General features: G+C 48.6%; 1 protein-coding gene across 3 annotated transcripts in view; it reads right to left on the reverse strand.

The window, feature by feature from the left end:
- The window catches only part of NEURL1 (neuralized E3 ubiquitin protein ligase 1), a 94,707-nt gene that overhangs the window by 57,531 nt on the left and 22,180 nt on the right, over positions 1 to 14,996 (reverse strand). The window contains exon 1 of one of the 3 annotated variants that reach the window (XM_038758294.1): positions 8,350 to 8,397. The exons of 1 other annotated variant lie outside the window; for it this stretch is intronic. Coding sequence is in view for 1 of the 2 variants with exons in the window: in XM_038758293.1 (XP_038614221.1) it covers positions 2,391 to 2,412 (22 nt within the window). In the remaining variant the exon portion in view is untranslated. Of the gene's footprint in view, positions 1 to 2,390; positions 2,423 to 8,349; positions 8,398 to 14,996 lie in introns of those variants that run through there. One more of the 3 variants, XM_038758293.1, reaches the window with a different exon arrangement.

Genomic DNA, 14,996 nt, shown 5'->3' on the forward strand with positions numbered 1-14,996 from the left:
AAACAGACTGAGGCCACCAACCCAAAAATTAGGAGGAACTTGAGGGGACAAGAGCCAATCTCCCAGCAGGCAGATCACAGTCATAACAGGCTCCTGCAGCCAAGTCACTCCTACTCAAAAATGGAAGCGGAGTGTTCTCCTCAGATGGTTCTCCAATTAGGGCTGAAGCGGAATGGGAGGAAGTCAGAGAAAGGATGGCACCCAGACCCGTTTCTATAAACAGGTCAGGGAGTATAAACAGGGTCTGTGGCGGACAGATGATCTCTCCTGTTTGCAGCCAATTCATAGGTCAAAGAGGACCGAGTCCAGTGTTGCTTTCTCCCCGAGAAAGATTACGGTGCCATGGGCCCCCGCCACATTCATGCAGCCCTCAAGTCCACAACACCTCCAACCCCAGCCCTAAGCTTCCACAGAAGCCGCTGTCCTCAGCTACTGAGCCATCCACCCAGGTTATGACCCCAGTGGTCTGCACAGGCACAGAAACACCCCATCCAGCTCAGCAGAGGCCCACTGGCCCTGGGTCCGGCCAGCAGAAGGTTCAGCTGAAGGACCCTATTGCTTCGCAGCAGTATTCCCCCAGGCTGCTGCAGCTCCTGCCATTTTGCCAGTCTATTTGCAAGCCTGCCTCCAGAACCCAACTCCCCCTACCTCTCCCAGTTCAGTTCGTTCTTCCGATAGGCCTGCAGTCCCTTCTCCTTTTTCACAGAGGGCAAGCAGAGCTTGGGCCCACCCCACCCAGCCAGTCAGTAGCAGAATGACGGCCCAAGCCCAGTTCCTCAATTCTCAGGGCACGGTCTGTCTTTGAGGTCCCAAGTTCACCTCTCTCCCTGGACCACCTCCATTCTGGCCATGTTTTGTTCCCCCCCTACCCCCCACAAAGGGCTTCCATGTGGCTGAAAGTTACTAGAGCAACCCAAAATTAGCCATGAAAGCCAAGGTGCAGATGCCCAGGGCATCAGTGGGAGCCTGGGTTACAGCGCTCTGAACAATAACAATAAAAGTACCTGGCAGGGCAAGCTCGGCTGAGATGAACATGACTGTAACTGCAGGATCCCTGCCCTTCCAGATGCATCATGAAATCTGGGAATTAAAGGCATCCCCAACCAGACCGCCCCACCCCAGGGCCTGACATACTGTGGGTACTCAGTACATCAGCAAATCACAATGCCTCCGAGAGTCCAGAATCTGATTCCTTGGGGCAAAGCCTTTTTGACCAGATAGCTGCAGGCTCGATGAAGATGAACAAAGCAATCTAGCCCTAAGTCACTCCACTGAGAGATGGAACGGGCCTGGGGGAAGTTGAGTCAGATGAATGAATTGGAAAAGGCACTGCACTGCCCTGATCCTGAGGAATAAGCAGCAAATGGCAGCCCAGCATGTGGGTCATATACAGCAGCCACAGCCAACCAGAGCTGGATAAATTTAAACCAAGAAAGAAAGAAAAATAAAATAGGCTGAAAACCTTAGGCCAGGAGCCCATTGCGGAGACTGTACTCGAGAAAACTCCTCCCAACACAATGCTCAATTTCCTTAGCAAAACTGTCACCCAACCAGAAGACACCATTCATTGCAATGACCCAGGTCCCTGAGAAATAGGAATTGCATCTTCCAACGCAGGAGCACAAACGCAAGATTAAAGCCCGGCTTTTTTTTTCCCCCTGTAGATAACCTTGGAGTCTTAATTCCCTCCCAACTATCAATGCGTGGGCATGTCTGAGAAAAACACACAGTAGGTGCTCAATAAATGTTAATAGTGACTGCAGGGGAGCAAAGATCCAGATTAGGAAAAAGATAAGTGAAGAAAGGACATTAAAAAAAAAAAAACAACTCCCTGACAATAAACTGTTCAGGAAACAGAATTTTCATTTCCCCATTCCCATCTACCCCACCTCCTGAAACTCTGGGAACTAGGCATTGTTGAGGCTTCTTATCTCCTACCCACCTGGAATCCAGATACTGGTCACTTGGGTGCCCTTTTAGGTAGAAATAGAGTATAGGGCATCCCTACTTTACACACAAAGAGAAAATGAGGCCCACTAGCACTTTAAAGGTCTGCCAGCCAGCCAGTGACATAATTGGTAAGAGAACCCCCACCCCCAGTGCCATAATTCCCACCAGGCCGCACAACCTCAATTCATTCGATCGTATTTATTGAGCACTTACTGGGTGCAGAGCACTGTACTAACTGCTTGGGAAGTACAAGTCGGCAACATATAGAGACAGTCCCTACCCAACAACGGGCTCACAGTCTGTCCAAATGAACTCCAATTCTCCTTACTGAAAGCTGTAGAACAGAGCAGTAAGCACTAGACCAGGGAGAGATTTGGGTTTTTTCTTGGCTTTACCCAACTTGGCTGGAGTTCCCCAAACCAGCTCCCCAGGGTTCTGACCGTGTGTGATAGCCTGCAACATGATTCCAGCACCTTCTCCTTTCCCAAAGTGCAGATGGCGTGTCCCCATGTAAGGCTCTGCTGGGGCAGGGAGAGGAGGAAGGGTGAGAGAATTAGAGGAAAAGCACATATATGACCGTCTCTATATGTTGTCAACTTGCACTACCCAAGTGCTGAGTACAGGGCTCTGCACACAGTAAGTGCTCAATAAATACGATAGAATGAATGAATATATGATCATCATACACACTGGGTCCATTAGGGCAGAACTCCTCTTTCTTCAAGAAATGAGCGAGAGGAACAGCACATGCTAGTGGAGGAAAAGACAAAACCGATGGAAAGGAAGAGAGAGAAAGCTGCAGGCTTCTGGCTACTCCTGCCAGCTGACCTCTCTGTACGTGGGCAACAGACAAAACAACTTGATCGCTGGGCTATCCCCCGTCTGTGATCTACTGGGCGCGGCCGCTTGACCCGGCTCAGAAGAAGAGGCACCACACGTTCTGCTGACACAGCATGAGCGCCAAGAAGAGAACTTGGCCTGAGCAAAGGGCAAAAGGCCTTGACTCTTGGGGAGATCATCAGAGAGGACAACGAAGCATGAGAAGGGGAAGAAGCAGTGGAAATTCCAAGTTGCTTTTTGTGAGGAAGTTTGAACTCCCTAGAGAGGAAGTTTCTGGAGTCAGAAACATCTCCAGCTGGAAAAGAATTCTTCAGCCCATCTAGTCAGCTCTCACCCCTCACCTCTCAGCTTTCAGGAGGCCTGGACATCACCCATCCCAGACGGACAGAGGCCCAGCAGATTCTGAAAGGCCCCTGGGGGGGTGGGGGTTCCACCACTCTCTCGGGGCGCCTCTTGTCAAGCTCTGGGGTGCTAGCCAGCATGAGAAAGAAATGAGGGAGGAGTCAGGGACGTGATCCCAAGAGGACAAAGGAGAATATCCTCCAATTCTTTTTAATGGTATTTGTTAAGTGTTATTGTGCTCCATCAAGCACTGTTCTAAACACTGGGGTGGAGTACAGTTCATCAGGCTGGACACAGTCCCTGTCCCACATGGGGCTCCCAATCTAAATAAGAGGGAGTAGGATTTAATCCCTATTCTACAGTTGAGGAAAATGAGGCACTGAGAAGTTAAGTGAGTTGCCCAAGGTCACGCAGCAAGCAATTGGCACAGCCAGGATTGGAAGCCAGGTCATCATCATCATCAATCGTATTTATTGAGCGCTTACTGTGTGCAGAGCACTGTACTAAGCGCTTGGGAAGTACAAATTGGCAACATATAGAGACAGTCCCTACCCAACAGTGGGCTCACAGTCTAACTCCCAGGCCTGTGCTCTGGAAGCTAGACCACACTGTTTTTCTACAATCCAACCAGAAGCCCTGTGAGGGCAGAGACTGCATCTGGTCTTCCTCCAGAAACTCCTTGGGCCCCACCTCCATGCCAGGGTCCAATTCAGGACTCTTGCACAAAATGGACTGCAGAGTTCACCCTGAGGGGGCAAGGGGGCCCTCACTGTCTGGGCTCAGCCCCAAAACATCTTGCAAACCCAGGCAGGAGCACGAAGCAGGGCATGCAGGGGGGCAGGGGAGAGGGCAGGCAAGCAGAGGCAGCTCTCCAGGAGTTGTCACTCTGTATAGAATTCACAATCCATATGCCTAAGAATAGAGCAGCATTTTCCATATGTTCATCCAAACGCTTTGCAGCCTTGGCCCTTTACCTCTCCGAGTCAGTCCCTGCCTCTCTCTCTCCCCAGCTGTTAAGTCTTCAGTTGATCCTGGGGCATGTCAGCCCCAGGCTGAGCGGCTTTCAGAGCTATTTTCTCTTCCTAGGGCCATTACATAAGGGATGAGGAGGGGGAAACCAAAGATACAGGCTGAAATATCGATGCCGGAAGGTTAGGTGGCGTCTCCCTCATCGTGCTTGGTCTTGTGTCCCCAGAGGGGAAATTCCCGCAGCTCCTGTCACCCGTGCCCTTCCGCAAGAACTTGGACTCCAGTGTCATTGACGACGTAAGGCTAGGCAGAGACTCAATCCCAACCCCCAGATACCATCAGCAAACATGCCTCTGTACACACAGATGCAGTCGTGACAAGAACATAGAGACGGTGCCAGTTTCTGAAACCTGGCCCAAGGCTGAAAGAATGAGCTGAAGACCAAGACTGGAGGAAAAAAATTCAACAAGAGAGTAACACACCTATAGAGCTCTTTATCATTCTAGCACCCAAATCACCCACCAAATAATTTGGGAGTCTGAAATGAATAATTAATCATTTGGGAGGGTCAGGCTCCAGGCTGCTCTGAACTACTCCAGACAGAGCAGTCTGGCCTACTGGAAAGAGGATGTGCCTGGGAGTCAGAGGACCTGGGTTCTAATCCCAGTTCTGCCACTTGTCTGCTGGGTTACTTTGGGTAAGTCACTTCACTTCTCTGTGCCTCAGTTTCCTCATCTGTCAAATGGGGATTAAAACTGTGAGCCCCCCGTGGGACAACCTTATCACCTCGTAACCTCCCCAGTGCTTAGAACAGTGCTTTGCACATAGTAAGCGCTTAACAAATACCATTAATATTATTATTATTATCCTACTCCCTCATACTTGGCCAGTCAGCCTTATGGGGGACAGCCCCAGAGCTTAATACAGTGTTTGGCATGTACTTTCTAGGTGCTTACTACATGCCAAACACTGTATTAAGCTCTGGGGCTGTCCCCCATAAGGCTGACTGGCCAAGTATGAGGGAGTAGGATAATAATAATAATAATAATATTAATGGTAGTAAGCACCTAGAAAGTACCCTAATGATTATTTTAGTTATTAGAGTCCACCAGGAAATGCTGTGGAGATTAGCAGAGAAGAGAGCACAGTCCCTCCCCTTCAAGAAGCTGACAGTTACATATACACTTGTTGTCAACTGCAGGTGTGGTCCCCTCCTGGGAAGGGATGGGGGGGAGAGAGAGAGAGAGAGAGAGAGAGAGAGAGAGAGAGAGAGAGAGAGAGAGAGAGAGAGAGAGAGAGTGAGTTTAGTAATGAGGGGAAGGAAAAGCCAAGAGAAATGGCTGGTCAGGAGATCCATAGGGAGTGGGTGGAGCGCAGGTTTGCTTGGCTGTCATAGAGCAGGAGACGACGGCAGCATTTAAGCTCCTATGCCAGGCTCTCCCTCTCCCCCTGTATCCCCATGAGCAGAAATGAGGTATGTCCTTTCCCTGACCTCTCCCCACAGCCGAACCAGCAGGAAGCAATCGGGTGTTCCATGGCACCACTTAACCAGAACGGCCTTCTCCAGCTTCCCGGTTCAACCTCCTAAGGGGCTCTTGACCTGCTGGGCGGCCTCTGTGTCCTTCTGAACTGTGAGCCAGGGTTTTCTCCCTCCTTCCAAGGACAAAGGGCAGCCTGACCTGCTGCTAAGGGCAGATCAGATCTGTCCCTTCTGGGAAACTGCCTTCGTAGGGATCCAGAGATGGGCCTAGGGCCCCTTGGACAAAATAAAAGAGGGATCACATGCAGACAGAGCAGTCAGACCCGCTGCATGGAGGCTGAATCTGGCAGAGGAGTTGAAACAATGTAGATTGAAATGTCTGTTATCTAAACAACTGGGACTGAAACTAAGCTAGATAATCAAACAACATTGGTCTGGCTAACTCCCGCCAGCACATACCCAATTCCATTTAGTTAATCCTGAGGTTTGGGGGTTTTGCTTATGGTACTAGCCTTGATTTGGATGATGGAGGGTCATCAGGTAAGATATATTTGGATAATTAGCTCTTTACTTCCAGAACAGTCAATCACCACCTTAGTGATGGAGCATCTCCACACGTGAGCCCTGCTCACCCAGAAGTCCCGGGGCTGGCAAAACCCAGCCTGCACCAGTCCATGCTCATCCCAGTCCTGACCCCAGACTGCATCCAAGCACTAAATCGGACTGGAAGTAAGGTTACAGTGAATGGAAAGTTGACTTTGGCTCACTGGCTGCCCCATGAAATGCTGGGAGGTGCAACTCCCACAGCCCAAGGGGACAGGTTTAGAATGACCACAGAAGCACAGTGCCCCAGTCTGGGGGTAATAATAATGGTACTTGTTGAGTGCTTACTCTGTGCCAAGCACTGTTATAAGTCCTGAGGTAGATGTGAGGTGATCAGGTCAGACACAGTCCCCGTCCCACATGGGGCTCACACTCTTAATCCTCATATTACAGATGAGGTAACTGAGGTCCAGAGAAGTGAAGTGACTTGCCCAAGGTCACACAGCAGACAAGTGGTGGAGCCGGGATTAGAACCCAGTCCTTCTGACCCCTAGGCCCGTAGGAGTTCCGAAATCTGACCTGTTTCAGCTTCACACAAACTCGGGGCCAGCAGGATGGCTCAGCTCACGTAGGAGCCTCGCACACCCTGCTCAACCATCTTAAGGAGCTGGGGGTCTGACTCGGTTTACCTGAACTCAATGGCAGCCAAGGCCAATGAAGCCATTAAACAGAAAGTCTCTTCCTGACTCCTCAGATAAAAGCTTCAGCCCACTAATTCCAGGGTCCAAAGGGGAGCCAAGTGCCAGAGAGCATTCTCCTTCTCTCCGCCTCACTCTTCTTCCCTGCCCTCCTGCCCTGGGGCCCAGATGACAGCATCACGCACTACACTGGGCTGGGCTGCCAGGTGAGGAGGCAAGGGGGAGGGGCTCAAACAAAGCTCCCAGTGTTGATTCAATGGAAACTCCCTATGCCCAAGGCCCCACAGCTGTCCAATTCCCCCTTCCACTGCCCTCCTGTCACTCTGCCCAGGCCCCAGAGAGAAAGTCCTGGCAGTTGCTCCTCCTCAGGGAGGGGCTTCTCGGCCTATTTTGCAAATGGGCCACTCGTATGGAATGGGATTCCCCACCACGGAGCCTCCACGTGAAGAGCGGAGCACCTTCTCAGCTGTGAGGCCTGGGAGTTGGAGGAGGCCAAGGAAAGGGAAGAGAAGAAAAGCATAAGGAAACAACTCCCCAGCCCCAACTCCAAAACTAACACCCTCAGGAGAACAGGACCAAGCAGCAGCAAGTTTTAGCAATAGCAAACCCTTTTCCATTTAAAAAACCCAATCGCTAGCTAAAGCAGACATCAGAGTGGTTTATAGAATGGGCTTGGGCTGATTAGCAGGGAACACTGTTCTATCAATCAATCAGTGGTATCTATTGAGCATTTAACTGTGTGCAGGGCACAGTTCTAAGCGCTTGGGGAAGTACAATACAATAGATTTGCAGACATGATCCCTGCCCATGAGGTGCTTACAATCTAGAGGGAGAGAAAGATACTCAAATAAATTCCAGAAGGGGGAAATGTCAGAGTGAAGAGTGAAGCAATTCCAGCTGGGTGTCATGGGCCAGATAGATCCTGGCCAGTTTCCAGCCCTTGCTTTGCTCCTGCATCTTGCTCTGGCTTTCTACCAGGCTCTGCAGTTCACTCTTGAGGTGGGGGATTTTGGTCGCAGAGTGGGGAGTGGAGAGAGAAGGAGAGAAAGGAGAGGACTCAAGCAATGACCAACTGAAGGCAAGGATGAATTACATTTCACCTTGAAAATGTCCAAGCACAGGAGGCACCCTGGAGGCAGCCTTATCAAACCCCACTCATGAGGCCCTCTGACTACTTCACGTACCTCAGTGGGATCCTGGAGCTTGGGTCTGCAGATCTCAGCCCAGGCTTCCCCTCCCTCAGAGGGAGCTGGTGTGTTTGCTGAAAGTATTTACTAAGCACATACTATTTGCCAAGCACTGTGCTAGGAACAGGGTTATGTATTCATTCATTCATTCAATCGTATTTATTGAGCTACTGTGTGCACAGCACCATACTAAGTGCTTGGAAAAGTACAATACAACAATAAGCAGACAAATTTCCTGCCCATAAAATCATCAATCCAGACCAGTCACCCACCACAATCTCAGAGACTTGGTTTAGTTCAGTGGCAATCACAGACTCTTCCGAGAAAGACGCTCCCATACCATTTTCTGCCCAAGCTTCAGGCCTCAGAGCCCTGGGGACCTACTCCAAAGCATCAACTCAGTAACCGCTCATGCTGTTCCCCTCCGCAATCCTCTCTGCCCTCGGAGCAAACTCCGTCACCAGACAGTCTAATTCCAGGAGCCGGCTGAGAGGGGCTGCCAGCTGATGCCTGTTGAAAAGGATTTACAGATCTTCAATCTGCCCAGTGCAAACTGAGGTGATGCATGAGTTCTCTTATCTGCAGAACTAAGGGGGATCAAAGAGGACTAGAGGAACAAGAAGAAATACAGCATGAACTGCAGCTAGAAGGAGTGAGGTTAGACATAAAGGAGGATTTCCTGAACAGGTGTGGTGTTAGAAGCTATCTCTGGTGGCCAAAGGAGATGGTGGCATTGCTTCCCAAGTGATGACGCCGGAGGAGGTGGGGGGGATCCTTACACCCTAGAGAGGGCATCGGACTGACACTGTTTAGGTGTAGCTCTGCTTCAAGGCAGGGGGATGACTGAGATAATCTCTCAATAATTTTTCCCACCCTGTAATTCGGTGGCTTTGACTAGGATGAGACAGGAGAGTTTAGGACTCTGAGAAGCAGCATGGCCTAGTGGAAAAGTCTCAGGTCTGGGATCACCAGATCTGGAGGTCCTAATCCTGGACCTGCTCCTTGCCTGCTCTGTGACCATAGCCAAATCATTTAACTTCTCTATGCCTCGGTTTCCTCATCTGTCAAATGGGGATTACCTGGTCTTCTCCCTACAAGGCTGTGAGCCTCATACATCATCATCAATGGTATTTTATTGAGGCACTTACTGTGTGCAGAGCACTGTACTAAGCGCTTGGGAAGTACAAGTTGGCAACATATAGAGACAGTCCCTACCCAACAGTGGGCTCACAATCTAAAAGAAGGAGACAGAGAACAAAACCAAACATACTAACAAAATAAAATAAATAGAATAGAGGTGGTATTCGCATTCCCTTCCCTCAACACGCTTACAGTCTTGAGGGGAGACAAACATTAATAAAAATAATTTATGTTACAGAAATGTAGAGCAGGCACTATGTCCAGTCTGATTATCTTATACTTACCCCAATGTACAGTGCTTAGCACATAGTAGGCACTTGACAAATGCCATTATTCTTTTAAAACATTTTTTATTTATTATTGTGAAATTTCAGCTCCTCACCAGAAAGCCTCCCAGTATTTCAGACTGGAAAAATCTACAGATGGACAAGAAAACCGGAATTGAATCACCCAGCACCTCCCTAAATCAGGAACAAGAAATGAAGGCTGTATCTATTTTTTGACTAGAACTTTCCAATGAGCCCTGTACCTTGGCCTAATGCTAACAGGGATTCTGCCCTGAAGACAGGAGCTACGGTTCTGGAGCTACAAATTCCACCTGTGAACCTGCTCCAAGAATCCTGACATGTCAGTCCAGTTGACGGAGCTACTTTCAGACTTCCCGCTTGATTCCTAATCCCTGAAATACCCACATGCCACCTCAGTGGAGAGGGCCAGGGGTCTGTTGGTGGGTTGGGGAGATAATAGGAGGGGAATGTCTGCTGGGCTCTGCCATGAGTAGAAAAGGTTTCTGACCAAGGAACCACCTCTAGCTCTAGGACTAAGAAATAGTCTCGCAGCATTCAAGTACACTTGGTCTCAGAGCCCAGAAACAGCCTAGGGCCACCCAGGAGGGGTAGGATCAATTCTGTCAGCCCCAGCTGATCATGTGGAACTAATGTACCCCATAAAAGGCCCCAGAAGATGACCTAGGATTTAGAGTGTGCAGCACATAGGGTCACCTGATGGTGCCACTTAGCAGGACCACTGCCTGAGGTCTGGGACCTGGCTCTCCACCCTCTTCAGCAGCTTTCCCATCCTGGAAATCTCCTTCAGCCAAAGTTCTGGAGGGCAAAACTCAAAATCTCCACGTGAAAAACGGATCCTTATTTATGGTCAGCGGTTTGGGGATGGGGTGGTGGGGAGAGAGACAGGTGAGGAAGAAAAGCAAAAGAAGGAAGGGGAAAAGAATGAGAAAGTCAAAAGGGCAGGGGGGACCATTAAAATGGGCCCCTCCCCTCAACTTCAGGGCTGGGAGGAAGAGTCCGGTCCAGAGGTCAAACAGCAAACTTTGGGAAGCAGCACGGCCTAATGGATAGAGCACAGGCCTGGGAGTTAGTAGGACCTGGATTCTAATCCCAGATCTGCCACTTGTCTTCTGTGTGAACTTGGGTAAGTCACTTCACTTCTTTGTGCCTCAGTTGAATCATTTGTAAAATGAGGATTAAGACTGTGAACCCAACACGGGGCACGGATTGCGTCCAACATAATTATCTTGTATCTTACCCCAGCACTCAGTACAGTGCCTGGCACATAGTAAGGACTCAATAAATACCATTTAAAAAAACATAAGAAATGGGACCCAGAAGCCCTTCATTAAGAGGAAAGCCTGAATGCCTGATCCCACACCAGTCAGCAGGTAAATGATCATCAGAGCCTGCAGCTGGGAGTGGACAACAGACATTGCTGCCATCAGCCCCCACCTTCCCCTCAGCCTCTGAGCACTGACAGATGTTTGCTGCCCAACTGAACAACATGCTGTTAAATACTGTGTTGGAGGTAATACAAGCAGGGCTAGGCCACCAGACCAAATGCCCTAGACAGGAACTGGTTCTGCCTTCCCCCCCGCCCGTCCTCAACTCTCCATATACAAATTACTTAGCTGCAGTCCAAGTTGCTTCCCAGAATAAACCGCTTCCATCTTCACCATCCCAGATACTAAATATTTACTGAGCTCCAACCCAGCTCCAGCTGTTCTCTTTCCTCTAGGCCTCGGGGTATTTACCGAGCACCAAACCTCCCAGGCAGGACAGGGAATTTCATGTGGACAACGGCAGAGGAAGAAGTAAAGTACTTAGAAAGCCAAATCGATTGACAGTTTACATAGAAGACTCTCACTTTCCCCACTACATCCTGATTCCTCAAAAGTACAGATGTGCATACAAAACCAAACCCTTCATATTGTTTCCGAGAAAGGCTGTGCACCTCCTGTGTGGCTGGAGAACAGAGACTGTCACCATTTATTACTCTAATTGTTCTAATTTGGACCTCAGGGCCCTGGCCCCCCAAAAAAGAACTTCATGAGGAGAGGACTTCTTGGATCAGTACAAAGCACATCTCCTCCAAGAGGACTTCCCTGACTAAGCCCTCATTTTTTCTTCTCCCACTCCCTTCTGTGTCACCCCGCACTGGGATTTTCACCCATTATTTACCCCTCCCTCAGCCCCACAGCACTCATGTACCTATCTGTAACATTCATTTATATTAATGTCTGCCTCCCCATCTAGATTCTGTTCTATTGTACTCTTCCAAGTGCTTAGTACAGTGTCCTGCACACAGTAAGCACTCAGATTGATTTAGCTAATGGACACTCCAGCCAACACATGGCTTCTGTAAGCACACCCCGTGTACTACGAATGAGGTTGCAGAAAGGACACTGAGCTTTTGGACATGGAAACATTTCCACCAGCCCATGGTTTTGATCCAGTCCTCAACCATACTTAACTGAATTCCCCTTCTCTCCCTTCCCTTCCCCCTCCTTTCAGAGGCTTAGACAAGCCAACCACCTGCTCACAGGGAAAATTCACTCCCCTCCCATTCTCCTCCCTTTCCCACAAACCCAAAACCACACAAAAAGGAAACTGAAAGAGGCAGCATAGTATACTCAATTATTGATTGTGTGTGTGACTGGGTGAAATAATACATTATTTATCCACAGCAGACTTTAAGTCCTCACCAGCTGAGGGCCAGCTTTCTTTCCCCGCTGACATTCTCCCCACTGCCCCCACAGTACATGGCTTAGTGGAAAGAGCACTGGCTTGGGAGTCAGAGGTGGTGGGTTCTAATCCTGGATCTGCCACTTGTCAGCTGTTTGACTTTGGGCAATTCACTTAACTTCTCTGTGCCTCAGTTACCTCATCTATAAAATGGGGATTAAGACTGTGAGCTCCATGGGGGACAACCTGAGAAGCTTGTATCTATCCCAGCGCTTAGAACACTGCTTGGCACATAGTAAGCGCTTAACAAATTCCATCATCATCGGTACACAGTCTGCAGTAGTGATTCTTTTCAAACTCCACTGCCTCAGAACCACTCCCCCCCCCTTCACCAAGACAGAGCCCCAGGCCCACGTTCCCCACTGCCCACCTGGAGTCAAAGCTACAGCCTTTACTTTGCATCATCTGTGGTTTTGTATTATTCAGGCCACAGCTTCCCACTGCTGGTGTGAACGATTGAGAGTTCAAAGTACATTCAATTTCTTTAGGAGATGCTGTCATTTCTTTTAGGCTTTAGATCTATTTTTAATCTGCATGGCCAATGGAGCCATCAAGTCCAAGTCAGGGTTGTTTTCCAGGAACCAAGGACTGAGCCACTCAGATGATAGTCTAGAGGGTCGGGGGTGCCGGAGGAGGAGTGAAGGGGAGGGACAAGCAAAATTCCACTTTTGAGCAGGGAGGATGAAGCAGCAGCCCCCCTGGGATTAGCTTCTTATGGCAATTAATAAATTAAACCAGCAATTAATCCACTCCACGGTTCCTTAACAGAGAGGTTCCCCGGGAGGGCCATTTCCACAATTAAGTAAGCAGGCAGAAAGGGTAGAACATGCATAGGGAGGGAGCAGCTGCAGCATTAGGTATTAGGAAGTGAACAAGTCATCTTCATCCTCAAATCCTCCCCTGGCTCCACATAGTTTTGGGCAGAAAGTAAAAGCTCTTAAGCACACTGCCTTTAAGTTCCTGCAGTAGCTGCCTCCCTCCAACCTACCCACTCTCTTCTCCTGCCTCATCCAAACTTGCACTCTGCACTCCTATATCATACTCTCCCAAGCACTTAGCACAGTGCTTTGCATACCGTAAGCACTCAAAAAATGCGACCAACAGACTGACTCTCTAGCTAAACTTCTAACTAACTCTCATTCCTGATTCTCCTTTGTCCAACCCATGACTCCTGCCTAGAATTTCATCCCTATCCCTATCTACACACCATCTGCAGTAGCAGTGGAAGTAACAGTATTTACTCAGCCTGTGCCCAGGGCAGAGCAGATAAGAGATCTTTTGATTAGACAAGCGAAATTCTCTGACTAATCTCCCACCTTCCTGGTCACGCTACCCAATAGCCACCTCATTACTCAGATCATTTATAATGTATCCATTTCTCCTATAAGCGCTTAGTACAGTGCTTTGCACACAGTAAGAGCTCAATAAATACGACTGAATGAATGAATAAGGCAGGGTTTGCATTCTCACAAAACCCCACTCTAAGGAAAATCTGTGCTGCAGCCCTCAACATGTCCCCTCTAGACTGTAAGCACATTTCATGCAGGGAACCTGTTTGCTAATTCTTTTGTATTGTACTCTCCCAAAAGCTTAGTATAGTGTTCTGCAAATAGTAAGCACTCAATAAATACTACTAGCTCTCTTCCTCCCTTCAAGGCCCTACTGAGAGCTCACCTCCTTCAGGAGGCCTTCCCAGACTGAGCCCCTTCCTTCCTCTCCCCCTCACCCCCCTCTCCATCCCCCCCATCTTACCTCCTTCCCTTCCCCACAGCACCTGTATATATGTATATGTTTGTACATATTTATTACTCTATTTTACTTGTACATATCTATTCTATTTATTTTATTTTGTTAGTATGTTTGGTTTTGTTCTCTGTCTCCCCCTTTTAGACTGTGAGCCCACTGTTGGGTAGGGACTATCTCTATATGTTGCCAATTTGTACTTCCTAAGCGCTTAGTACAGTGCTCTGCACACAGTAAGCACTCAATAAATACAATTGATGATGATTGATGATGATGATGATGATGATGATCCAGGATCGCCAGCATAAACACAAACCGTTTCTTTGGCCCTCACGGGGAACTGTACCCAAACGGGCTTCTGTTGTACATTTAGCAATTTGGATCACTTCTCTCTCCCATTAGAGTGTAAGTTCTTTTTAAGGTCCCTGGCTTTAACTTCTATTGTATTTGCCCTTATAGTAATACTGAACTCCTATTGTGTGCAGAGCCCTGAGCTGAGTAGACATGATCCCTGCCCTCAACAAACTTGTCTAGCAAGAGACCAACACTAGAATAAATTACCAAGGTGCCTCCCTTTGGTCTCTCTCACCAAAGACCACTTGCTCATATGTTCCCACCTGGGCAGGCCACTGCTCTCCCCTTCTTCAAAGCCCTATATTCAAAACCCTTCTTCAAAGCAACCAAATATCCTCCAGGAAATCTTCCTCGACTAGTCTCTCATCTCCCCACCCTATTTTCTCTCCCTACTTAGTCACCTAAACACTTGAAATAGTATCTATTCAGTACCTTTAAGAGTCTTATTTTCCCTATCCATAATCTACTTCAGTGCCTGTCTCCCGCTGCAGACTGTAAGTTCCTTGTGGGCAGGCACTGTCTACCAACTGTATAAAGTATCACAATAAATACCATTAATTGATTGATTACTTTAAGTGTCTGTCTCCTCTTCTAGTCTATAAGCTCACTGTGGTCAGGGAACATGACTACCTTCAGTACTACTCCTCTCAAGCACTTAGTATAGTGCTCTGCACATTGTAAGCACTCAGTAAATACAACTGATTGATAGATTAAT

Source organism: Tachyglossus aculeatus, chromosome 16 (genome assembly GCF_015852505.1).
Source record: "Tachyglossus aculeatus isolate mTacAcu1 chromosome 16, mTacAcu1.pri, whole genome shotgun sequence".
NCBI lineage: Eukaryota > Metazoa > Chordata > Mammalia > Monotremata > Tachyglossidae > Tachyglossus > Tachyglossus aculeatus.